Genomic DNA, 26,385 nt, shown 5'->3' on the forward strand with positions numbered 1-26,385 from the left:
ACACGTAAAACGTACCTCAGTCTCTACAGTCTTGACGGCCTGTCTTCATACAGGCATACACACACGTTTATTCTTATGTTTTCCCCTGATGTGTAATGAAAACGTCCTTCTCGTGGAGATTTCGCCGTAAGTGTGAAGATGGCATCAAGTGGATAAAGAGCAGGCGTGTTACTACAGTCCGATCATCCATGAGTGGTGACGTGTATAAACTGGGCTTGATAAATCAAAACTTTAGCAGGCCGTCGTCACGGGTTTAACATGTGGCAGTTCCACTTCTAGGCAACGTAACCGGTTCAGTTTATTTTCCACGTGTCTGATCCTTCTCACCGCGATGGAGCCAATTATGTGTGTTCCGCCCCTCGAAGGCGCCCGAGCCCGGTGCCACGTACAGCACCGGAGGATGTGTGCGTCCGTCCCTATAGTAACGGTAATGAAGCGTGCGCACGCGAGATGTTAAATAACGGCTCAGACAGAAAGCACTGCACTGCAGATCGTGTGTGTGTGTGTGTGTGTGTGTGTGTCTCTGTGCTGTCAAGACCACTTGTTCCTCAACATGTGAGGCAGCTCGCAGACGAGCGCTGGTTCTGATGCACTGTACATTTCGTACTCGTTGCCAAACGTACAGCACATGCTGCAACTTCCTCTCCTGTACCATGTAGCTGAATGTCAACGGCTGTATTAAACCAAACTATTGTAACAACAAGCAAACAACAAATTAAATATGTATCTCCAGACACACTGCAACGTTTTCTGGGACTGATACTCAAACACTCATTAGTCTGGGACCGCTCGGCCCAATGTCTGATTTCCAACAATTGTTGCGTTGCCGACGGACGCAGCAACGAATCACGTGACGTCTGTTGAGCGACGAGGAAAATGTGAACAGACGAGAGCAGAGAGGAGATGATGTGATGGTGACGATTCCACGATGTCTGCGAACCCGTGTTGCCGTTGTTGTGGAAGAAGATATCGGGTACTTTTGGTCCATCGCTCGTTCGGCGGCGGCAGCCATCTTGGTTGTCGCTTCCGCCCTCATCGTGGTAGAAACCCCCGCCCATATAATCTGCCGGGGGGGGGAATCACTTCCCGATGGAGGAGGATCCAGACCGCATAGTCTGGCAGAGCAAATTTAAATGAGCTCCCAGAATTCATCTGGGTCCCAGGCTAGCTTTTTTTATCCAGTCAGTGAACGCTGCTTATTGTGTTGTTGTTATATTGATTTCTAGGTGCGGATTTGCTGACGCTTACCTGAAGAAAAGATAAAAATCCACCGATCCAGATCGTGTGGCCGTTAAGTAAATGTGGACAAAGTCATTAAGAGGAGAAAAAAATGGTCGCGGAAGCCAAACAGGCTTGAGATCCTCCGACGTCCCCGACAGGGAGCGGTGTGGATATTCCTCGGGTTGTGTGTTACACTCGCATGGAGTAATTGTAAATGAAAATCGTGTGAGAACGCTAAGAGGAGGGGTCACTTCTGTGGCAGGAAGGGAAGGAACAACTGATGGAACTGATACAGAACAGCTGCAGCCGGGTTTTGCTTTATTCTAATGTGATCACCGCTGCGCCCTGCGGTCGGCACACACACACACACACACACACACACACACACACACACACACACACACACACACACACACACACACACACACACACACACACACACAAACACAGTGTGCATGTGTGTGTGTGTGCGCGCCCCAGAGTCGAGCCCGCCGAACCAGAACCCGAGGAGAGAGAAACACTTCTACGAGGTTGCCATGGCAACTTCAATTAATTGACTGTTCCTCCATCCTCTGTTTATCCACAGTGAAACAGGGAGGAAAGGAGGAGAGAGAGAGATGGTGATGGAGAAGGGGAGGGTGATGTAGTGACAGGATGATGAAGGGGAATGAGAATGAAATAAAGAAACAGAGGGAGGATGATCTGTCGTCTCACCTCAGAGGTTTGAATGTTAAACGCAAGCGGGTGCAGCAGATCCGCTTCACCGCGAAGTCTCCTCCTCCTCCATCAGAGTTAAGTTAGTTTATCAGTATCAGACATTATCACTCAGACCAAGTGAGACGGTTGCCATGGAGAATGTTTCGCTGCGTTGCGTTTCAGCGGCTCCGATAACGCTTGATCCTGAATCAGCTCCATCGGACTCCGATGAAACTTTGGGGTTGATGATGTCACAGTTTTGATTCATCAGTGCAATGTGCATGGCGCTTTGCGCAGGTTATGAACTAACGGTGAAAACGGTTGTTTGGTCCGAGGAATAATATTTAAAATGGAGGACAAAAACGATTTCAGGACAGAAAAGATATTTTCGCTTAAGTTCAAATATCTCGACTTGAGCGAGTGAAGCGAATGACGCGAGTTTCGTGCCATATTGACTTTGCACGTAATCTCACCACGTGAAAACTGGAAAGTTTCGGTTACACTTTCGGAAACTCGTTTCAGAAGAAGCTTTTAATGGAAACTGAAATATATTTTTTTGATCGATCATTGACGTGTTTCTTTTTTTACCATTACAGGCGGTAAGATCTGTGTGATCCATGAAGTCGTTTCATGTTTTTATGACAAGTTGAAAAGCGGAATGCTAAATATTAGAGTTAAACTCTAATTCCAGTCGAGATTGTTGATGGGTGCCATCGTGTTGAAATGGGGAAACTGATATTGTCTAGGTGTCTGGTGTCCGGTGTGTGTGTGTGTGTATGAGTGAGTGTGTGTCCAGTGTGTTTGTGTGTGTGTGTGTGTGTGTGTGTGTGTCTGTGTGTGTGTGTGTGTGTGTGTGTGTGTGTGTGTGTGTGAGTGAGTGTGTGTGTCTGGTGTCCGGTGTGTGTGTGTGCGTGTGTGTGTGTCTGTGTGTGTGAGTGTGTGAGTGTGTGAGTGTCTGTGTCTGGTGTCTGGTGTCCGGTGTGTGTGTGTGTGTGACGGGGTACCAGAGAGAGGGAGCGTCTCTCCAGGCTGCTCTTGCCCAGGCTCAACACGCTGCTCTTCATGGACTCGATGGCGAAGCTCCGCCTCTCGGAGGAATAGGATCCCCGGGGCCCCGAGAGGGCGCCGAGCTCCAGGTGGCCGTTGGGCGTCAGGGTGCAGATCCTCGGGTCTGGAGGGAATCGGGAAAGAAAGGAACCTTACTAGAGTCGCCCCTACTGTGCATACTTTTATAAAGTTTACCCATCGCATCGCTTATTTGGCTCATTCTTGACATTATCGTCTAGTTCTTGTTCACCGAGCAATTTCATACGTTTTTCCAGAAAGACATTTGACAACCCGCAGGCGACAGACGTCAATCTCCCATTGGCTGCATATGTAGGCGGAGCAATGATGCAGGAAGACTTTTTTCTTGAAATGAGAAAATCACAAATCATGAAAGTTTATACTTCACTTTGTATTTTATATTCCCAAGATGTAAAAGATATATAAAGATATTATTTTCAGAGATACAGGAATATTGACTGATTGGGGATATTGTTGTCATGATAGTTGTTGTCTTTTGATGGTGTTTTTTTTTTTACACTTCTTCAATATGTTATGAAGACGGTTGGTTATTGTCAGTATTATCAAAACTCTATTTTTGCAGGTCGCTTCTCCTACTACTTTTCAGACAAAAAACTGTTTATCATGTGAAAGGCTGTGATGTACACGGTAGGCATATCTAAATTTATCCTTGTTTTGATTCTTTATGTATATATGTATATATATATATATATATTTATATATATTCACATAATTATTATAAACAAAATTTAATGTTCGAAATAATGTATGTCAATTCAAATTAAACTTCAATTCAATCATTCAAGATGTGAGATGTGTTTTTGATATAAGCTGGTTCACTTCCATGGACAAAAAACAAAACAACATAAATCAATATAAAAAAGGTGTTAATTAAAAAAAAAAAAAGAATTACTAAATTAATTTAAAAAACTGCAGACAGAAACGTTTAAAGCCCCAGTGTGTAATTCTTGTACTTTTCTGGCAGCATCTGGTGGGAAAAGTTGCAAACCGCAACCAACTGAGCGACCGACATGGGACACTTTATGGAGGCGCACCGCCGACTCAATTTCCGGTTTTCTGGCAGCGTCTGAAAATTCTACGCCAATGCAACGTATGTTACTATATTTAACTCATTCAGAGTTGATTATACATATGTGAACACATAGTTACGGACAATGCATTCAATTTATGTGAATAAGTTCTTCTCAGTATTACACACTGTAGCTTTTAGTTAATGGAGTGGAGGTAATACCTGTGTGTTTGTGCTAGTGAACACACAGTAAAACACCGACAACAGACTGCAGGATGTGATGTTCTGCCGAGCTGCACTGCAGAGATCACACGTCCTCCACTCGTACAGTCGGGAAGTGACTCCCCTCCGTCTCTGAACTCGTGTTTAATCTTCTCTGAGTCTGTGCTGTTTGTTTGACGGAGGCTGTAAAGCATGAACAAGCCTCGTTGTGATGAGCTCGGGATAAAGATAGAGCTCATTCATATTTGAAGACTGCGGGATGCTCCCTAGGTTTCCTTTTTCTTTATTCATAAGTTTGTAAGCCTTTGGCGCGTAGTTGTGTCTTACTTTTGGTTTTTGGGTTTGAGCACATCTAGACTCTTTTTTGGGGGGGGATAAGCCTCACAGGGAGACAAAGACCACTGGGCTCAAATGTGTGATGGAAGCAGATTGTCAGGCATCCTGTTCTGTTGACAACACTTTAAATGAATAGACACTCATCGCTGGCTCAGGCTGACATTTTCATTGATCATCTTAGGAAGAAAAAAAAAATTACCTGTGCTTTGTTGCTGGGATATAAAAAGTTTGTTTTAAATATATTTTAAAAGTCATCCAAGTTTTAAAAAATACTCTAATTTCAACTTAGACTCAAAAATAATGCAGTCTAATACTAAACCTTAATGCACTTCATCACAATACACACCCTGTCTCTTTACGGCCCCTCCCTCCCAATGAAGCCCCTCTGATTGGCCAGCTTCCTCCACTCTGTTGTGATTGGTCTCTGGCTTCCAAGTGTGTGTATAGTAAGTGTGGGCCTTCGCTCTCGATGTACCTGGCTTTGTAGGGGGCGTGTCAGACTAGCTGCTAGCTGTGCATTAAGCACTTCGGTACAATGGTGATGTCACCAGATGAGTTCCCTTACCCCAAGACGTTAGGCTTTTTATATACACAAAAAAAAATAAAATATATATATATATATATATATATATATATATATAACACACTAGAGAAAAAGGAAAAACTGGAAAAACATAGTGTAATATGTTGCCTTTAAAAGATTGTGACAGAAACCCGTGGGCTCACCAGACAACTTTATGGAGTCGTGTCTCTCGCTCTCGTCAAAGTTGGAAGAGGAGCGCTCGTCGTCCGAATACGAGCGATTGGCATCACCCTGGAGACGAAGAGGCGAGAAACGAAGAGAACAATTAGAAAGATGGGGGGAAAAAGTAGAAACTACTACACGGCCTGTAACAGATTTTTGATTGGACTCATGACCTCACTTGATGATCAGATCTGTGTTTGTGTCTCACATGATCGAAGCAGTAAAACCCCTCAATCCACTGACACACTTTACTCTAGTAACCCCACAGATCCAGTTTAAGACCAGGTGGAGCTCCTCCCCGCAGGATTTCACGACGGGAAAATCCGGAATAAATTGGCTAGATAATCCCTCGTGTGGCCGCACAGTGGTGTAGTGGTCAGCACTTTCGCCTCACAGCAAGAAGGTTCTGGGTTCGAATCCCGGTTCAAGCCAACCAGGGCCTATCTGTGTGGAGTTTGCATGTTCTTTGGAGACTCTATATTGTCCGTAGGTGTGAATGTAAGAGTGACTGGTTGTTTTTCTCTGTATGTGGCCCTGCGATAGGCTGGAGACCTGTCGCCAAATGTTAGCTGGGATTGGCTGCAGCCCCCCCGCAACCCTGAAATGGATAAAGCGGTAGATGTTGGATGGATCCCTCGTGTCGCAGAGGATGAGCAGAGGATGACAGAGATATGACTGATGGCTGTGTTTTGCTTTGGCGTTTCAAAAGGATCAATCAGGAGCTGATTTGTGTCAGTGTTTCCCTTCCAACTCACACATCACAGCTACACACTCCATGAATATGATGATGCTCTGATCCGCGTATGAAAACTCGACTGGGCTTACTCGACCACATGCTCTACAATTTTCCAATGATGGCTGATGGCAGACTGAGCTCTGCCACTGGGACGGACGGCTTCAGACGAACTGTAATAGCCTCTGATAAATAACATAAATGTGGCCAATACGGTAAATATTATTTCTACAGCATATCACAGACTTTAACACCTTTGAGGCTGTTTTTAACTTTAGAACATTTACAGGATTTGGTGCATAGTTACATGTCTAATACATTTTTTTCAGGTTAGGCTACTCTAGTATGTATGATCTAAGCCCATTTATTAAAAATAACAATACATTTATATAGGAATTTGGACAAAATGTCCACATGATTAACAAACCAATATTTATTATATGCAACAAATGATATAGAAGAAAAGGATTTATTTTTTATTATTTAATTTTTCACTCAAAAATTAGACAATAATAAGATTTGAATTTTTTTCCAGTGTGTAAACATCATACTTTTGGTTAATGTAAGTAAGTGTAATGTCAACCGATAGTTTCTCATATAGCGGTGGACTAAACCTGAGTCCTTTTTATTTATTTACCTAATTGTTTTTCACCTAATATTGATTTTGATAACTTTGAACCACAGGTCATTTTGCATGAGTTACTTGAAGTGACTGTTTGAACTGTAACAGCAGATGTACAGACAAAAATCGACTGGATGACTTTTTATTCTGAAGAAAGATTTGCTAATTAAGAGGCAGAATCTAGACTTACATAAGCATCTTTTGTATATATTTTGTAAATGGTTGAGGCAGGTTACAAACGGTTAAATTGCCATGGTTTAACTGGATAAAAACATGATTGATATACAAAATTTCCCATTACTCCCAACACATACGAGATCTTCCCGTACCCTGTCTGCCAGAAACTGTCCATGCTACATGAGCATTGTGGTTTTGTTTATTAACACCAGGTACCCTGAGCACTCGGAGAGTGTTATATCACTCCTGACTCCATGCACATCAATCTGCTCAGTTCTGTCATCATGGAAATCAGCAGGACACAAGAGCCAAGGCTTATTTAAGCTGCAAAGGTCTCTGCCAAAGGATAAAGTCTGCACTTTGACGAACTCAGACAGATGGATGTCAGCTGTCCTTAGGAGAAAAAAATAAACGTCATGCAGAGAATGGAGGGATGGATGGATGGAGATACTATGAATAACCCAAATATGAAAGATTCTAGAGTTTGTTTAAGCTATACTTCCACAAAAGCAAAACTGCTAAAAAAAAGTTTTAAAGGCAGCAAAGAGTTCCCCTCACCTCTGCCTGAAAGCCCTCAACCAAGATGGCCACCAGCAGGTTGAAGAGGACGTAGTTTCCAAAGGTCATGAGGGCCACAAAGTAAAGAGCGGCCAGCGGCGAGGTAGCTGCCATACCGTTGTACAGAACCACGTTCCAGTCCTCCTGGGTCAGAATCTGAGAGGATAAAAAACACAACTTTCATACAAAGCTGTAAAAGTAAACCACGTAAACAAATTAGAAGTTTAACATCAATACAAAGTTTAGTGAAAAGTGCCCTCATTAGGCTGCCACAGGTTTTCATTCTGCCTCAAAGAACTTGTGCACATAGATGATTGCAGATTAGTGTGTTAGCATCAAATATGTTTGAAGATAAGAACCTCTTGGAACATTTGATTTACAAACATAATGCAAAAGTTTGCCTCATTAGCATTTTTAGGTGTTACAACTTATATACCATAGTGTTAAGAAATATGGGTAAGTCATCTGCATACAGTGTAAAGGGAAATCAAGTCGATATGCAGAGATGTGTGTTAGTGACGTGTTTGTCTGTGAGCTTTATCCAGACGGCAGATGTGTCGATTACCTGGAAAACGGTGACGATGGCCCAGAGGAGCGAGTCAAAGTTTTTCCTGTCTGGTACCGTGTCGCCGGTCTCGGTCTTGAGACTGAACTTACAGCCGAAGATGTGCATCCCCAGGATACTGCAACAGAACAGCATGTGTCTCTGATCATGTCAACATAAAACACACACTGAAGATAAGTGACATCCGATGTACCTGACAAAAAAATAAAGTGCGAGCGCGACGTATTCTGGACCGTTTTGTGAAACAACCGTATTCAAAAACAACGTAGCAAACATGGAGACTCACACGGATGTTGGGTCCACCTCATGGAACTATATTTAACTCATTCAAAGTTGATTATACATATATGAACACACAGTTATGGACAATATATTCAATTTCTGTGAATAAGTTCCTCTAAATATTACACACTGTAGCTTTAAAGTTATGCGTTGACAGACATGGACTGTTTATTGCTTTTCTTTGTCTCAGCTGCTTCTGATTTTTAAAAATGCTGCCTTTGAAAATTCATAATGAAGTTGTCCTCCGAACTTTTTCCACCTCTGCGATTACGAAGATAAATGTAAATGTTAGAATGCGACTGAGCCCCAAAGCCTTGTAACATAAGATGTCAACTGCTTCAATGGATTTGTCGTCACCTTAGCGTACAAGAAAAACAATGGAATAGGTCTTTTTGATTTGCAGTTCATTTGCACGCAGTTGTTACATAGATAATAATTCCTTGCAGGGTTTCAGAGAGCCTTAATACAGTATCCAACTGTGAATAGGATTAGTAGAAGTGAGGGTGAAAGCAGCACCTGAGAACAGCATTGTCATGAACAATGACATTAAAAAGCCGAGCTCAGACCTAACGCGTACATATGCAGAACGCAGCCCTATTATAACCGTAGCTTGTTAGTAACTGTAGGTTGAGTAAATAATATCAGTGTAGGGATTGCACTTGTAAAATATCCCTTTGTGTGTTGAACAGGAGATTTGAGAGTAATTTGTGATTAACTCAGGGTCATTTCATCTCTCAAAATCAAAGGACCCCGTCTCTCGAGTGGCATGCCAGGCTGAAAGGGTGGGAATCAAAGACGGCGAGGCCTTCGAGGGGCCATTGATTATCCACTGAAAGACCTTTTCATGCCTTCGGAGCGCCGCCGTCTCCGAGTGTCGAGTGTCTCTAAATGTCTGCTTGTTATGTTGCTTCAGTTCTTTGAGTGTCTGCTTGTTAAACTGTAATCATACCTTCAAGTGTTTGCTCATTATTTTTGCACCCATGGGTTAATAGCTACTGTCGGACACCGTGACCCGCATTTCAGTATAGTAGCTGTTAAGCAGGTGCACAGGACTTTTAAAAGGCACGAGGTGAAACTAAGGCCTCTGTCTTAGCTATCTCCTGGAAAACATCATTAAAAAAAAATGTGGATACATTTTTCTTATAATCCAAGGTCTGCATCAGAACGCGACACGAGATATCCACGTACACACACACACACACACCCATACCTTAACCTTACCTGAAGATGAAGATGAAAAGCATGAGCAGCATGCAGAAGGTGGCCACGTTGTCCATGGTCTTCATGAGGACCACCAGCTGTCTCCTGAGCGCCGGCATGAACCTGACCAGCTTCAGCACCCGCAGCAGCCGGAAGGTCCTCAGCACGGACAGGCCGCCGTCCGACTGGCCGACGATCTCGCACACGCTGACGAGATGAACGCGGATTACATTGGGATTGTTTAACATATACGCAGTATAATCTCTCCATTAGGAACACCTAGGTCAAACTAATGCTGTCAAACACAAACGTTCTGAAATGAATCCTCACTGTAACTGTGTTAAAGAGGTTTTAATTTCAACTGTGTGATCATTTTTGGAGGTTTTAATTTGTGGTGCTATTGAACTACATTTTGTTAATTTGACAGGTGTTTCCATAGTCGGCAGCTAACCACAAGGTCGGTGCCCCAATCCCCAGATCCTAACACTAGGCGTGCCCAAGTGTTTGGGCAAGGGCGGCTGTGGCTCAGGATGTAGAGTCGGTCGTCCACTAACCCAACGGTTGGTGGTTCGATCCCTGCTTGCCCCAGTCCGCATGCCGTTGTGTTTTTGGGCAAGACACTTTACCCTAAAATGCCTCTGACGGCTCTTCCGACAGTGTATGAATGTGTGTGAATGGGTGAATGTGACTTGTACTGTAAAGCGCTTTGAGTGGTCAATGGGACAAGAAGAATCGCAACAAAAACACAGTCCATTAACACATTTTTGGGCAAGACATTGACCCCTAAATATGCCTTTGATGACTGTTCCATCAGATCTTGAATGGGTGGATGTGTAAAGCTTTTTTTGCAAACGTTAACTAGGAAAGCGCAAACAAAATGCAGTCAATTTATTATTTTCGTCTATTTAGTCCATTAAAACCAATGAGGGTTGGCAAATATTCGCAAAAACTGTAATTCATCTCTAATTCTTGGGCCATATAAGGAAGCCTTTGTCTATCTTATCTTGCAGTGAATCTGGTTATTCAGGTTTTGGACAATGTAAGCCAAGCTCTTTTTATTGAAGAGCACCCACAGAAAACAGGAAACACAGACGTCTTTCCTCTGAGGTCTGCTGGGCTTTTATCATGAGCACAGAACCAAGCCTGAGTGGAAAATCCGGCTCTAAAGACACGGGCGTCTTCTAACGGAGGTGGCCATCAAAAGGCTCCACTCAGTACATGAAAATAGCATTCGCCGATGCCTTGGCAAAACAGCGAACAGGGGCCGCGTTCTACAGAGCAGCTTTGTCTGAAAAGCTGAGGACGCTCATGCAGATGAAGAGAGGGAAATTGGTGGCGGAGCGAGACACGAGAAAGACAGACGGAGCCATGTTCAATCAACATGTCTCTCCTGAGACGGGGCTGCACATTTGATCTCCTTCTGTTTTACGTTGCTTTGATTCGTATTTGATCTCGGGGGTTACAATGGGGATCATAGACGGAGGTGCTCAGCCAAATGATTTTGTGCGGGGGGGGGGGGGGGGGAAATAGATCAAAAGCGCAGCCACTCACCTGAAGCTTTCCCGGCAAACACAACAAAAGACAAACCCCCTTGTTTGCTGCCGTCTGACTTTGGCGTTCACATGCATGCAGGTGCCACATTTACACCTGGCAGATTGCAGATGACAATTTGACAAAGGGCGGTGTGAATAATTTAAGTGCCGGTTCTGTTTCTATAACAGTCTGGAAAAGCATGTACTGGAATTACCGTGAATCTGTCAGTATTTCAGAAACATAATAGTTTCGTCCTCCACAAGCCACTTGTGTATGGTTTTCTACCTTTTTCCTGACAGTATATTCATGAGACTTGTAATTACACTTAATTTCTGTTTCCACACATGTGGAACTAAAATCTTAAAACATTAGCATTGTTTTAACATCGTATGACAGCACGGCCTCATTCCCAGGGTTGGGTAAAAACGGATTACATGTAATCTGGATTACAAAAAATAAGTAACTATAATCAGACCAGATTCGATTTGAAATAGATTTGAAATAGATTTTATTAACCTTGTCAAGGATAACTTGATTACACTTTGATTGTCTTTTTTAAATATCTCGCAAATTTGTTGATGTTAATACCAGCATCTGTTTGTGAGGCTAAATTGATTGCTAAATGCTGAATGTTCTACTGCATGTTCTACAGTATAACTACAATATATTACTGTATACATTACCACTCTCAGGTTGCCAGTTTTGCTAATGCTTTATAGATAATGTTAATGGAGTATTCATTCCTTTTTATATACATGTACAATGGAAGACAGATCTTTGACTAATTCTCCTCTTGCACACGTTCTTGTTTGTTTGTTTTGTAAATGCTGAATATGTATTTTATTTGCCTTGAAAATGTTGTAAACACAAGAGTACATTTGTGGAACTCCAAATGTTGTTGTTGTGTCCTTTTTTTTTAGTATAAGGTGCAATACTTTCAATGTTTGATTTTGAAGGAATCCAAACGTATTCAGATTAGATATCCAGCATGCAGTAAGTCAACGGTCACAATGGATGCATGAATCTTTCTACGCCATGTCAGTTCGTACCTGATGATGACGATGACTCCGTCAAAGACGTTGTAGGGGTTCCGCAGGTAGCTGAAAGAGCCGAAGGCCGTGAGTTTGAGGATCATCTCCAGGGAGAACATGCTGGTGAAGACGATGTTGCAGATCTCCAGAACGTTGGTGAGCTCCTCCGGCTGACAAGAGCGTGGGGATGAATAAAAGAAAAAGAGTTAACAAGCGTCTCGAATCTCCGGCAGGGGGCGACTCTACTGGAAGCCAAATGAAGTCCATTTCTATGAGGTCTAAGAGAAAATGACTCTACTTCGTGATGGCTTGAGGCATTTTTGGTCTCAATCGCAAGTTTAACGTCTTCTTCAACGCAGCATGATGTTCATTTTTGTAGATTATGGTCCCATTTAGAGTAAAATAAACAGGAAGTCAAGTGTATTTGATATAGCACCTTTCACAGGCCAAGTCACAAAGTACTTTACAAGAATAAAAAGGCATACAATGATAAAAAATGAAACAATGAACGACACAGTCAATAGGAAATTGTGTAAAAAACTACATATAGGCCAGTTGGAATGAATTAGTTTTGAGCTTTTTCTTGAATGCATTGACAGACTTAGCTGCGGTTCAAGAGCATAACTGACAAATCCACTGACAAGGAATACAAGCATGTTATTCAAATATTGTCGGCTCCGCTCGTCCACATCCCCACTGTTTGCTCACACACAACAGTTTATTTTTTTCTGCTTTTCATCAATTATGGATGCTGCAAATGCTTCCACGTTAAAACGGGTCCGACATTTTACTCCCTGCACTCCGGAAAACAAATCGCTCCGAGGAATGATCTGGAAAATCTCCAATGTAATGTATTCACCTGCAAAGCAATTGTTCATTTGATTAGGAATACAAAATTAAAATTGCACTTTTCTTTGGGTTTGTTTTGTTAAATGCTGAATGTGCATTTTATTTGCATTGAAAATGTTTTTGACGTTTAAAGATGTTTTAAGGAGTATATTTGTGGAAGTCCAAATTTTTTGATTTTGAAGTCATCCAAAAGTATTCAGCTTAGATTACATTATATATTTCATAAAAATCAATGTGTTACGTAACTGATTACAAAAAATTGTAAATGTAATTTTTATTCAGTAACCGACCACATTTCAAAGTAATCTGACGCAACCCTGCAGAAAATGTTGATATAAGGCAAAAAAAAAAATCAACATTTTTAATATAATCTTTTTTTCTTCTAGTTGCTGTTGATGTCTCTCTAGCATTTGTCCATGTGGCTCAATGTCTGTCCTTTTAGCCGTCTCTGACATTATTTGATATTATTTATCCACTAGGGTCTTTTCCCGTTTCTGTCTGGCTTTGCTCAATATAAGGACGAACACACAAACACACACAGACACACACACACACACACACTGAGCAAAATTTAGCACAATAACGATTTCCATGACGTCACCATTCCTCGCGGCTCCTGAGCAACTTCAACAACGGCGCTTTTGACATTTCACCGCCCCCTGCATGAACGAGCGCTGTGTGTTTTTGCATTCAGATGTCTATCCATATGCATGTGTGTGTGTGTGTGTGTGTGTGTACTGCTGCATGCATGTGTGTGTGTGTGTGTGTGTGTGTTTGTCAGTGCTAATGAGTGTTTAGCGGTGTGAAATCACCGGCTAATGACGCGTGTCGGTAACGATGCGGCGGCTGACCGCTGTTCGCAGACCAGCCCGGCGGCGCCGGCGGCCCCAGGAGATCCTTTACTGGCGTCTCATTACCGCAGACCTGGGAACAGATCTGAGGACTCGCGGCCTTCCGGTTGGCTGACACACGGAGTAAGATAACAAGAGCGGGGGACTGATGCCTCAACAGAAGACTCGCAGGCGATTACGAAAAATGTGATTCTAAAGTGAACTAAACCAAAAAGTTTAGAAAACAAATTCAATAGGGCATGGAAAGGAAAAAAAAATCTATTTCTAGTGAACAAACGTCGTGTGCTGGCTTGCGTTAGCTGCACAAATGCCTCACCATGCATTGGAAAACCCTTTAATGAGCGCAATGGCAGAGACACATTAGCAACCGGCACTGTATTTAACACGCAGATGGCTGAGATTTATCCGTCCAAGTGGCTTGTTCTGCACGAACGGCACATTTAAAAAAACCTGCATTAATCAGCAACTGTACACATGCTGCATGTACCCGGAATGTTTCGCAGGAACCTTTTGCGTTTTCCATCGACTGGTTTGGAGGGATTCATCTAGACCAGTTTCGGCACAAGACGGCGGTAAAGGCTACGTAGGCCGACCGTCACGCGGCTGTAATAGAAGAGGAGAGGAAGTAGAGGGTGCAAACTGAAAACAAAGCAACAGTTTCCATGGCAACTTACCCATATGACATTTTTGCAAAGTTTCCCCCCCGAATTTTGATGTTTTCATCAACTTTTTCTATGTGATACTTTAAAATGCGCATTCAAATAGGTTGATGGAAACATAGTTAATGTTATACAGGCCTTTTTCTGTTTATTAATAAGGATGTTCCTGAAATTATTCCATCCGTAGAAAAAAATAATAATTGTGTTGCATGGTTGCATGGTTTTACATTCCGATGTACAGCGAGCATGATGCCTGTCGTTACAACACGTCTTCACCTGTCGCTTGTAACGTTCCTGTAGTAGTAATATGACCCAAACCTACAGCATCATCGATGTGACACTGCAAAAGCATAACATTCCTAAATCCTCTAATAAGATTCACTTTGTTTAATTGTATTGACAATTATTCATTTATTAGATAAAGTCTTTACCGGACAACTTATGAAGGCACATCTCCACTGGTTATTGATTCTTCAATAATCCCCAAATGGGGCCAGAAGATTTTATTTATGCACACGAGCGCAAAAAAATTGCCAAATTCAAATCCTCGTATGTTGCTCTCATTATCCGTGGTTTTTAATTTACTGTCCTCCAAAAAAAAGAACCCAAGTCTAATATTTTTATTTTATTTATTTGTTGAATTCTCTGACCCACTTTTGCTTATGAAAACCAAATATGGTTTATTTTTGGCGGTTAGGTGAATCTACTTTCCATATAAAAGCATTACCCCCCCTGCAAAAAAAATCTAAAACTATGTGGTTGAATATTCGATCTGGTCAATTCCTTGGCTCTTCGGTCTTGATGTGTTGGCAGAGAGAGAGAGAGACGAGCGTTTAGCCGCGTTGTTTGATCTCCATCCATCCCTGTCAAATCTCCTAAGTGCCCGTCACGCCGCTGCATTATTAATATTCCCGAACAGCTGTGAAATGTGTCCGCTCACTTGGGCAAAATCGGTCCTGTTCAGTGGAGAATAACAGCCTTCTCACTCAGTGATGCACACGCCGCCGCAGCGTCTAATGCGGGATATGAGAGTTTATGATCATATTTGTTATGTCAAGATCAATTTGAGGTCCATTTTAGCGCCGATGGGAGTGTTCTCCGGAACGGAAGCTGCCTCTTGAGTTTACGACACAACTTTTCACATTTACAATATCTGTCTCAATGGAGAACAAGCTAAACAACCTATTGATTATTGTATCGGCTTTCAGTCCAACACATTTGAAATATAGATTTTTTTTCTAAAGCGGGTCGACTGATTACTCTTCTGAATAATATGGGACATTCTTGTTTTATTTTTACCTCCACAAAGTGATTTGCAAACTTTCTACTTTCTAACTTTGTTGCTTGTTGTGCACTCCTCTGACTGCACAACCTTCTCAATAACAGATTCATACTTTTTACCGATACATAATTCAACAATGGCGACGGTGCTGCTACAACAGATATATATATATATATATATATATATTAGAGGAGGAGGAGGAGGAGTCATGATTCCGGTTTTCCAAAACAGCACAGACGTTTCCCGGTCGCTCGCTATTTCTCCTCTTCCCCATTAAAAAAAGCAAAGTCTCACTCTGCCTCCTCTTGTTTTCCGTCGCTCTATTTTTAGCCGGCTCCCCGAGATGAGAGACGACCCACCACTGCGGCGGTGGCAGGCGCGAGTGGGCGACGACGGCGCTGCGCCAGAAATATTGATAGAAAGACAAAGAGCTGCACGAGGAAGGGCGACGCGAGGAGACGGGAACTTGGGCGGAAAAAAAGACACAACCAAAAGTTAAAAAGACACACAGAGCAACATGTGTTACTACTTGGAGACCTCGTGAGTTTGATCTGAAGGTGAGATAAGGTTCTCACCTTTTGTAAAAATATATTATACAGACACTAGCTGCACGGTGGCGTAGTGGTCGGCACTTTCGCCTCACAGCAAGAAGGTTCTGGGTTCGAGTCCCGGTTCAAACCAACCTGGGCCTTTCAGTGTGGAGTTTGCATGTTCTCCCCGTGTGTGCGTGGGTTCTCTCCGGGTTCTCCGTCTTCCTCCCACAGTCCAGAGACATGCAGAATGGGGTCAGGTTCATTGGAGACTCTAGATTGACCGTAGGTGTGAATGTGAGAGTGACTGGTTGTCCGTCTCTGTATGTGGCCCTGTGATAGGCTGGAGACCTGTCCAGGGTGAACCCCGCCTCTCGCCCAACGTCAGCTGGGATTGGCTCCAGCCCCCCCCCCCCCCCCGACCCTTAAATGGATAAAGCGGTAGACGACGGATGGATGGATATAGGCACTATGAAGGCGGGAGGAGGGAAAGAGAAATAGATGTGCAGCAGAAAAAAAACCAGCTCTACATTGTGGACATGACGCGACGGGAAGTGAAACTCAAAGAGAATCACAGTGGTTGTTGCTCCTTTGTGCCGAGAGAAGAAGCTACAGCTACAATGTGCAAACATCCTTCTTTTTTTCCCCTTCATTCATAAACGTACATTGGTAACTTGCATAACAACTAGAGCCACATTACTGCTAACGGAGGAAAACCTCCCTTGATTTTTTTTTTGTTCCTGTTTTGTCTTTTAAACTAAAAAAGTTCTGGAAGCCTACGAAGCTTTTAATGTTTTTTTTTGTTTTTTTTAATAATCCATGTTGCAAAGTGCTTCATCACACGGAGCGGATCGAAAGCGGAGCTTCAATCAGACGCTCATCATTTATTTCCACTTGCAAATGTGATTATGTCTATGAAAAGATTAAAAAAAAAAAACTGTTAAATGTCCATGAGCCAACTAAATCGCACTTCAGCTGCACAAAGCTCGGAAAATGCAAACATATGAGATATGTTTCCTTGTTTTCTACAGTACAGTGCCTCCCACCATGTAACCTGTTAAAAAAGACGACTGTTCCCTTCTTATTTTAGACTTCTTCAGTCAAGAGATTCCATCCAGGCTTTCCCTCCAAAGTGTCCACAAATTCTTTTTATCATTTAGCAATTAAGAGTTTTGTATTTGAAAGTGTTGTCATGATTTTTTTATGCCAAGGTCATGGCTATAGGCTATATTTTGTCCTTTAAAGGAGACATATTATGTTTATTAATTTTTTTTCCCTTATCACTAGTGTGTTAGAGTTTTTTTGTCAATGTTAAACTTCTGCAAAGTTTAAAAGTTTCTGGCGCTCCTGAAACGCCTCGTCAGTCGTCTGGACGATACCTCCGTAACACGGTGACATCACCATTTTACGGGGGTGCATAAATTATGCCGAGCGGCTATTCTGACACGCCCCCAACAAAGCCCGGGGAAAGTGAGAGCAACAGAACATCCTACACGCGCCAGAAGCCGTTGACCAATCACAACGGAGTGGAGCCAGGCGGCCTATCAGAGGAGAGGGCGGGGCCTTAAAGAGACAGGAGCTAAAAACCTAGTGTTTCAGACAGAGGCTGTGAAAGAGGAGCTGCAGGACGATGATGTGTTTACTGAACATTAGAGCATGTGAACCTTTTACAAGTAATAACCCCAAATTACAATTATGAACCTGGATATTAGCTTAATATGTCTCCTTTCAATTTAACACAGAGTTTCGTGACACGTGACGAAATGGAAATCACGTAAGAGAGAGAGAGAGTAGGTCAGACGTATGTCTGTTTTTAAAACTGGTGGGAAGACCAAAGACCAAGGGAGAATGTTAAACATAGTGAAGCGTTACGCTGCGGCGGTCCACCCTGTACCTGCTCGTGGTGTTCGATGCCCATACTGATGGTGTTGATCAGGATGGCGATCATGATGCCCCGGTTGAAGTACTTGCTCTCCACGATGCCCCACAGCTTCATCCTGGTGTTGTGCCACAGCTCCGTGCAGCGCTTCCTGGGACTGCAGCCCCCGTGGCGCCGTGCGCCGTCCTGGTCCTTCTTGCCCTTCTCACTGACCCCGGGCTGTACCCCCTCCCTGTCCGTCTCCTCCACAGCTCCCTCCTCCGACTCCCCGCCGGCTGCGGCGCTGCGGACTGGCCCGACACCGTCGGCGAGCATCAGCGCCGCGGCGCACCGACGGCAGCCGTCGGACACGGAGGTGGCGGCGGCGGTGGCGGCGAGCGCCATGGGTTGACCGGGTGAGGCGTGGTCAGGTTTATTATGGTGGGGACAGGGAGGACCTGAGGAGGTTGTTCCACGGTCAGTGCATGAACCACACAACCACCACTGTGTTTAAATATTGTTAAAGTTACCTACCGTGCCTCCGCATTGCTCTCCTCTCGCGTCCATCTCGTCCGTTGGCCTTCCTCTCCCGCCCTTCCCCTCCTCCCCTGCCCCTCCCCACGCCCCGGAAGCCGCGGGGCTTCCCCCGCAGGGTGTAGAAGAGGGCGACGGCTTGCCGCCTGGCCTTGCGCAGGCAGTGGCAGACCAGCTGGAAGAGCGCCTCGTAGCAGTCGCCCGGCTCGCTGGCCAGGGTGGAGGAGGACGTGCACCGCGCCCGCTGCTCCTGCATCAGCTGGTGCTCCCGCTGCTTGGTCTCCGAGAACTGGGTGGCGATGACGACCAGGCACAGGTTGATCATGAAGAAGGAGCCCACCTTGGAGGAGGAGACGCACATGAAGAAAATACAGAGTTTGCTGTTGAATGCTGCTTGACGGCTGAATTCTGTTTCATATTCGGACCAGTGCTGAGCAAGCGCTTGAGTTCAAGTTCTCCTTCGATCGAAACAACCAGTTTCACCAAGGCCTCTTTGTGGTGGGAGCCAATATGAAGACGATTATTTGTGCGTCATCGAAAACATTTGCAAACACCTGCATGAAAAAAGTGCCGGACCCATATTCTGATCTGTTATTGGTCAATGTCTGCTGGCTGATCACAATAGGCACAATATTTCTTCAGAATATAAAAAAACATATGAACAAATATAACAAAAAATATCCCTCGTTTCCTTGTTACGGAACAATGAGGACAAAATAGAATATACCGTGACTGTGGCTCCTCCCACTTTGCAACTCTGTGACCTCAGAAAACAAAGAGGGAATCCGCGTAGAGAAATATAGATGAATCAATAAATAAATGAATGAATGGCGGCGTTTAATGCTGAGAATATTTGTGAAATATGGTAATCGCACGAGGTTTGTACAGTCTGCTTTACGCGCCGTCACATGGACACGACCTGAGGAGCCTTTTGCGCTTCATCTGCTTCCATTTCCTTTGATGGCGTTTGAATCTGTGCAGGTTGGCCGCGCCCTTCGCCTGTTGAACCGCGCTTGTCTGTCACTGCTCATTATCCCCCGCGCCTTTTTTCTTTTTTTCAATGCTCCCTTAAAAGAAGTTTCAGAATGCTGTCAGAAGTTCAGATTTGTCTCCAAAGCTAACAAGGGCAGAAAATAACATACCCGATTTGGATCTACTCCAGATCCCGAATTTCCCACCACGTAGTAGATGCTTTAAAAATGCTTGTGTTTGGAAAAGACTGTGAGATGAATGCACGGGCAGCTGGAAACCTCTGGCCCGGAGGCCGGTCGCCCTCCGTTAATAATGAAATAGCTGTGAGCGAAAAAACAGAAAGCAGGACTTGAGTTTTTCCAGAAGCCATATTGAAAGTCGTGGAAGAGAAAGGTCAGAGAGAAGGGCGAAAGAAAAAGAAAAAGAACATCTCCTCTCTCGTTGCTGTTGAGCTCGCTGAGATTTTTCCTCAACTAAAACCCGGTCCTTTGTTTCGTCGTGCGGCGAAAAAGAAATAATGAGGCCGAGCTGAAGAATTATTCTTTTTTGCGAAGAGTGTCAGAAAACTGAAAGCAGGTATTTTCCCTCGCTCGCTCACGCCACGTCTTACGCTCTGAGAGAGAGAGAGAAAAGAGGGAGGTCGTTACAGAGAAGCAGTGCTGATGTTGGAGAAGAGAGGAGAAGAGGAGTGATGGAGTCTGACGCTCTGCGGTCGATAGTGATGGTGAAGCCTGATGACCTCCCTCTGCTCGTCCCTCTGAACCCTGGTGAGAGAGACTATTGGACGAGCGGAGTAAAGGGTGTGTGTGTCGGTGTGTGTCGGTGTGTGTGAGCGTGTGCGGCGCTCCCCATCAATCCGGAGCAGGGACCCGTTGGTCGGACCGGCTGGGTTTTATTTCATGGCGGCTCTTTGGACTCGCCGACTGAAAAGGCGACACTCTCACTGGGCCCATCAAATATTTACACTTACACTCTGCCGGAGCCCCCGGAATACAATTAGATCAGAGTGTGTGTGTGAGCGTAGTTTTAGCAGAGTGACAAAAGGACTGTGTGTGTGTGTGTGTGTGTGTGTGTGTGTGTGTGTGTGTGTGTGTGTGTGTGTGTGTGTGTGTGTGTGTGTGTGTGTGTGTGTGTGTGTGAGACGACCAGATGACAACGTGTGAAGGACTAGCGGGAGACACGCTGCCCAAGTTTCTTTTTCTGAGCATTAACATGAATCCTCCTCCTGTAGGTCAGGAGGCAGAGCGAGTCGTCCGCTAATTAGAAGGCCGGTGGTTTGATCCTCGAGTCGGCTCGTCGAAGGTGTCCTTGGGCAACACGCCGAACCCCAAATTGGCCCCGATTGGCTCACGCCTCTCAGTGTGTGAGTGGGGTGTATGAGGACACAAGGGCTTTACATAAACGCATGAATGTGTGTGTGTGTGTGTGTGTGTGTGTGTGTGTGTGTGTGTGTGTGAATGACGTTGCACATAGCAACAAATCCACAGGAAGTCATCACTAATGATTCGTTCATTGTTACTGAGTTTGGTTGTGCTATTTTGAACTGAAACATTCAAATCATGGACGCGTCGTCACATTACATAAAATAAATTGTTGAACAAAGTAATTCGTTCAATGTGTCACGTACAGTAGACCAAACACCGTCAAGGCAAAACCGGAAACTCGGATTGGATTGTTGCGTCCTTCGACAAGAGGGATGTATGGGTGGGTTCGATTAGCTTGGTTCCATCTGGACCTAGTTCCAAGTTGATAAAACATCCAAAATTCATTAAGCTCCGTGGCCAACGGATCCCTAATGGAGTCGTTCATAATCCTCTGTTTAGTTAGTCTCTCTGACACAACAGGTGTACACGCTGATTACTCACACACACACACACAAACACACACACACACACACACACACACACGCACACACACACACACACACACACACACACACACAGACACACACACACACACACACACACACACACACACACGCACACACACGCACGTGACACACGGACGCCGAACAAACATGGCCGACGAGGTGTTCACGCTCCAAAGTCAACCAAACCACTGCAGAACGTAATAAATATTTGCAGGAGGCTTCACGTTGAAGGAGGAACTGGCCAGCTGAGAGGAGCAGACTGTGGAGTAATGTAAACATACCTCGACAATGCAACTGTAATCTAATTGCACATTTTTTTCAAATGTAATCTGGTCTGATTATAGTTGCTTATTTTTTTTTGGTAATCTGATTACGTGATCCAGTTGGGATGTCATCCGTTGCTACCCGGCGGTGGATGTGGTGACGGTTAACAGCAGGTGTGAGCGAGGAGGGCGAAGCAGCAGTTCAAACGTTTCGCACTGCGCGGCTTCCGCATCAAAGCAGGTCGGAGCATCCGGATGTTAGAACCTTGGTTCCACGGGGCCCGAGCTAGTTCCCGATGCAAAGCCCTTTAATTCCACCGCGTTCCTCTTTGTCCAAACTGCTCCACGTGATGGCAATCGGCTTTTAACTCTCTCCATCTTTATCGCACTTTTTCTCTTTTTCATCTGTCTCGCCATCTGTCGCTCGTTCTCGCGATCTCACTGTTTCCATCTCTCTACCTTTTTTGCACCCACTCGCTCTCCCGCTGCCAGCGCGATTCAATTTCACACACTTAATCTGCGTGAATGTTACGAGACGGAACATTGTCAAAGCATCTCGATACAACCTGAACCTCTCCATTCTACCCTCTCTGTTTCTGTTTTCTCGGTTTGCCGTCGCTCGCCCTCTTCCATCTCTCCACAGGTAGAGAGGCGAGAGTACGTTATTACTCCCGGAGGGAAATTGCAGCCGCGCGGCCGCCGCTCCACATGAATGTGGGAAAAACAATGAGGCAGGTAAATCAAACTGTGATCAGAGGCTAAATTCTGTGCAATGACTACATAGACTCACATGTGGAGGAAAATAGGCATAAATGTAAACAATAGAAAAAGAAAAATAGAGACTACATGTAGACGCACTGTGTGCTGAATATACAGTACACTGTACAAATGAAGCTCAGTTAAAGTTTTCCCCGCGATCTCTAAGCTCCACCAGCCGATTCTCGTTTTCATCCAATCCCAACCTGACACGCTCGTCTTGAGCCAATCGCCTGTACACTGTCAATTATTTAAACACTCTCTCTCCACCCCTGCACTACCAGATATCTGGTCACCTACGATCAACCGCTCCAACCAGAAGCCCTTCATGAGACGTCACAACTCCGTGCTCCGTCACCAGTGTCGAGGCATCGCCTTCATAGAGTCTAATCCCTTTGTTCAGAATAAGTTTCACTCTGTTTTAAACTATCAATCTTCTCTGCAGACAATACGTTGCACGAGCTCACTGGTTTTGTTTTTTTAGATGGTGATCACTTGGTCTTGTTGGTCTTTAAAAGTTCCGCCCACCGTTCACGTTATTTCTTCAAGACCAACAAAGAGTTGGTGCCATTCTGCAACCCGTTGTTCTGGTACAAGATGAGGCACTGGCTCCGAACCAGGCCTCGGTGGGAAAAGAGGACAATGACTGTGCAAAGTGATGGCAGTTGGCAGGAGGACAGGAATGACAAGGAACGACAAGGAATGCTTCACGAATTCCTGTAGCGTTCCTTGTCAAAGAGGATCTGCAACTGAAAGCGCAGGAAGTTATGGAGGGTTTCTACAAGATCTTCAACGGTTTGCGCCGCATCCTCCTCTTCACAACCGGCTCCGAGGGCTGCAGAAAAACGTGTCCTGCACGCGGCCGGCCTTCCTGTGGGGAATGTCCAGGAGGTTGTGGATGCCTCCACCGGCATGTGCTTGACTTGATCGCGATCAGTGTGCAAGAGAACATGTGGTTCTATGGAAGACATGATTAAAAGCCTCCTCATCAGTCAGTGAGATGAGGACGAGCAGGGGTATGAACAGAGATTTTCACATGTGAACAGCAACGCTTAAATCACTTTCCTCCACCGTGTCTGTTTGTGAGACAAGCCTTGAAACGCGTTCTTACAAAGCCGACGAGATCCCGACAGTCAGACCCCGTGGGGAAAAAGGATTGGACATGCAATAACTGCAGCGATTGGAATCCCGTTATGATACTTATTCTAAATTACGTGTTTTAAAATCCTACATTACACAGTGGAGATTTTCTTCCCCCCCAGGCATTTCTGCTTGAGTCGATACTGTCGAAGAGAAACATGAGCAGGCGTTTTGGTTTAAATCGTGAAAGGTACGATGATGTTGGGAGAGACTAAATTCCCCTGTCCTTGAACTGCAGGTTATAATCACCTATTAATTATTTTTTAATCATAACTCCAAGGGAGGTTGTTGCTGCTGCTGTTTTGTAAGACTTTGGTGATCGTGTAGCCTTGCAGCGTGCACCATCAGGTTACAACTGTCGACTCAGGCACATCTGTACTTTAAAGACACAGAGGGCTGCTACCAGCCAGCTGGTTAGCATGCTTACTTCAGAGGAAGTAAAGAGGCAATGGAAGGAGATGTGAAACAAAAGTTAGCACTGGCGCTACTTTCCAGCTCTTGGGAAAGCGTGAACATTTCCTCGAGTCTATTGAGCAAACGGCTGCTACAGCTAACGCTGGCTATGTAGCGATAGCTAAAACGTACTTATAGCACCTTTAAGACAAAACAATGCAAAGAGTCGACATGTTACGATGACAAATGTACATGTCAACATGCTAACAACTAAAACATTAAACTCTACATGTGAGCATTTAATGTTGATCAGTGTGTTCGCATGCTAACAAGCTAAACAAATATAACACCCACAATTTTGTAATGCCTACTAGCAGCCAGTTCATGAACATACAGGTCATGCTAACACGGTGAAATAGTAAACATTAAATCATAAATATGATCATTTAATGTCAGAATTTGCGTGTTAGCATGCCGCCCAGCTCAAAGTGCCAAATATTACACTGTAAACGTCATCCTGCATCCATTAACATAAAGCACATGCTACCAAGGTGGATTCGCAAACATTCATGTTCTATTTGAGCATTTAATGTCAACATTATGCTAGCAAAAACTAAGGTGCAAAATATTACACTGTGAATGTCAGCCAAACAGCATCAAGTTACCATCAAAGACTGGGCACAGAACAACCCACTGTACGAGCTACTGTTAAAAGAACCTCGATGCTGTGATCAGTGGTTCAGCTGCAACCACGTGAGCCCAGAGGACACGCTGAGGAATTCACTCTAATTAATAGCAGTTCCTCCAAGATCAAAGACGGAGACCAGCGCGGGGGTCGCTCCCTCGCTCCATCCCTCCAATCCACCGCCTGGTTTCCTGCTGACACTCCGGTCCATCATCGTCGTCATCATCATCATCCTCACAACCCTACCTGTTCTCTTTATCAATCCACTCATACATGCATCCCTTTCCCATACCTCCTCCACGTCTCCCCTTTTCATCACCCTCTCTCTGGAGCTCCCTCGCCATATTCCTCCTTGCTTTCCATACCTCTTTTCCATCTCTGTCTAAACCCTCTTCCCTCCATTTTCACTACCATTCCGTCATCTTCTTTTTTCTGTTTCTTACTCTCAAACAAACCCTTACTCTTGTCCTCGGCTACTTCCATCACAAGGCAACCATGACGACGTCTGTAGTGAGGCGGTCTTATGGGCTCCATGTTGAAAGATGGTGTCCCACAGAAAAAGTGTGGGAATGTGTCCTTTTCCCTGTGTGAATAAATGATTCCCGCGTGACCGAGAATAATGAGCAGAGTGACAGATATATGAATGATGCTGAGGACACTGCTCAGCGAGAGAAGAGGGGAGCAGGGGGGGGGGGGGGGGGGCGTGGACGAGGCGGTAGAGATAAAAGGAAGGAGAGGAATAAAGGAGGTTAAGGGGAAGAAAGTGAGACACAGGGAGCGTGAGGGAAAGATGAGGAAGGAAGCGTTTGCAAAGATAAAGATTCCAGGAAAAGACAAGAGCGGCGCGGTGATTGATGGATTTCGAAGAGAAAAGAGAGATATGCAGAGTGATGGCGGCAGAAACTAGGGAACGGAATGAAGGGAGCGTTGGCGAGACAAGAGGAGGAGAGGAGACGAGAGGCAGAGCTTATATCTGAATCTGAAGGCAGGCAATTAAAAGTGTAATGAAAAAAAACAAAAGAAGGCAGCCCCTGGGTTAGAGAAGCAACTGGGACTGGCAGTCACGCTGCATTATGATAACAGTAACACACACACACACACTGACTGACTGACTGAGGAGAACACGCATCAACGCTCGCACACAGAAACATACACATACTGTATACAACCGCCGCGGCGTATACACAGAGAAGCTGGAATTAAAGTTTTATCTGAACAAAAGCAGGATTCTTCAGGGATTACAGCTTTTCAATATGACACTGACATCCGCCGTGTGTGTGTGTGTGTGTGTGTGTGTGTGTGTGTGTGTGTGTGTGAGGAGTGAGCGTTTCATTGCCAACATCTGTAGCACGGCAACAAAAACAGGAAATATAAAAATACGCAAGTTGACAGAACTTTAACTTCTGGATTTACACGCGTGTTAGTGAGTGTGTTCTCGTGCGTATAAGCATTTGACTGACATGATAATATTATATTAAGAGCTAAAAAATTACTTTTGATAAAGTTTTCTTTTTCCACATGTATGAAGTGATCTGTAAAACAAAATGAATCCGTTGTCATGATAAACAAAGTGTGTATTTGTACTTACAATAATCAGCAGGATGAAGTAGATGAAGTTGTAGAACGAATGCGCGTCCATCACATAGTACATGATCTCCACCCAGCCCTCCAGAGTGATCACCTGCAGACAAGAGAACAGGGCAGAGTGAACACACGGCCACTGCGTC

General features: G+C 44.4%; 1 protein-coding gene across 4 annotated transcripts in view; it reads right to left on the reverse strand.

Moving 5' to 3' along the window:
- LOC118312704 (voltage-dependent T-type calcium channel subunit alpha-1I-like) overlaps positions 1–26,385 on the reverse strand; it is a 176,677-nt gene that overhangs the window by 48,202 nt on the left and 102,090 nt on the right. For all 4 annotated transcript variants that reach the window (XM_047333995.1, XM_035637532.2, XM_047333994.1 and 1 more), the window contains 9 exons: positions 26,247–26,339; positions 18,580–18,919; positions 18,082–18,503; positions 12,035–12,186; positions 9,474–9,659; positions 7,971–8,088; positions 7,406–7,561; positions 5,297–5,384; positions 2,922–3,088 (listed from right to left, as the gene is read on the reverse strand). In XM_047333995.1, coding sequence (XP_047189951.1) covers positions 2,922–3,088; positions 5,297–5,384; positions 7,406–7,561; positions 7,971–8,088; positions 9,474–9,659; positions 12,035–12,186; positions 18,082–18,503; positions 18,580–18,919; positions 26,247–26,339 — 1,722 coding nt within the window. The remainder of the gene's footprint in view (positions 1–2,921; positions 3,089–5,296; positions 5,385–7,405; positions 7,562–7,970; positions 8,089–9,473; positions 9,660–12,034; positions 12,187–18,081; positions 18,504–18,579; positions 18,920–26,246; positions 26,340–26,385) is intronic.

The sequence above is a fragment of the Scophthalmus maximus genome, chromosome 8 (genome assembly GCF_022379125.1).
Source record: "Scophthalmus maximus strain ysfricsl-2021 chromosome 8, ASM2237912v1, whole genome shotgun sequence".
Classification (NCBI taxonomy): domain Eukaryota; kingdom Metazoa; phylum Chordata; class Actinopteri; order Pleuronectiformes; family Scophthalmidae; genus Scophthalmus; species Scophthalmus maximus.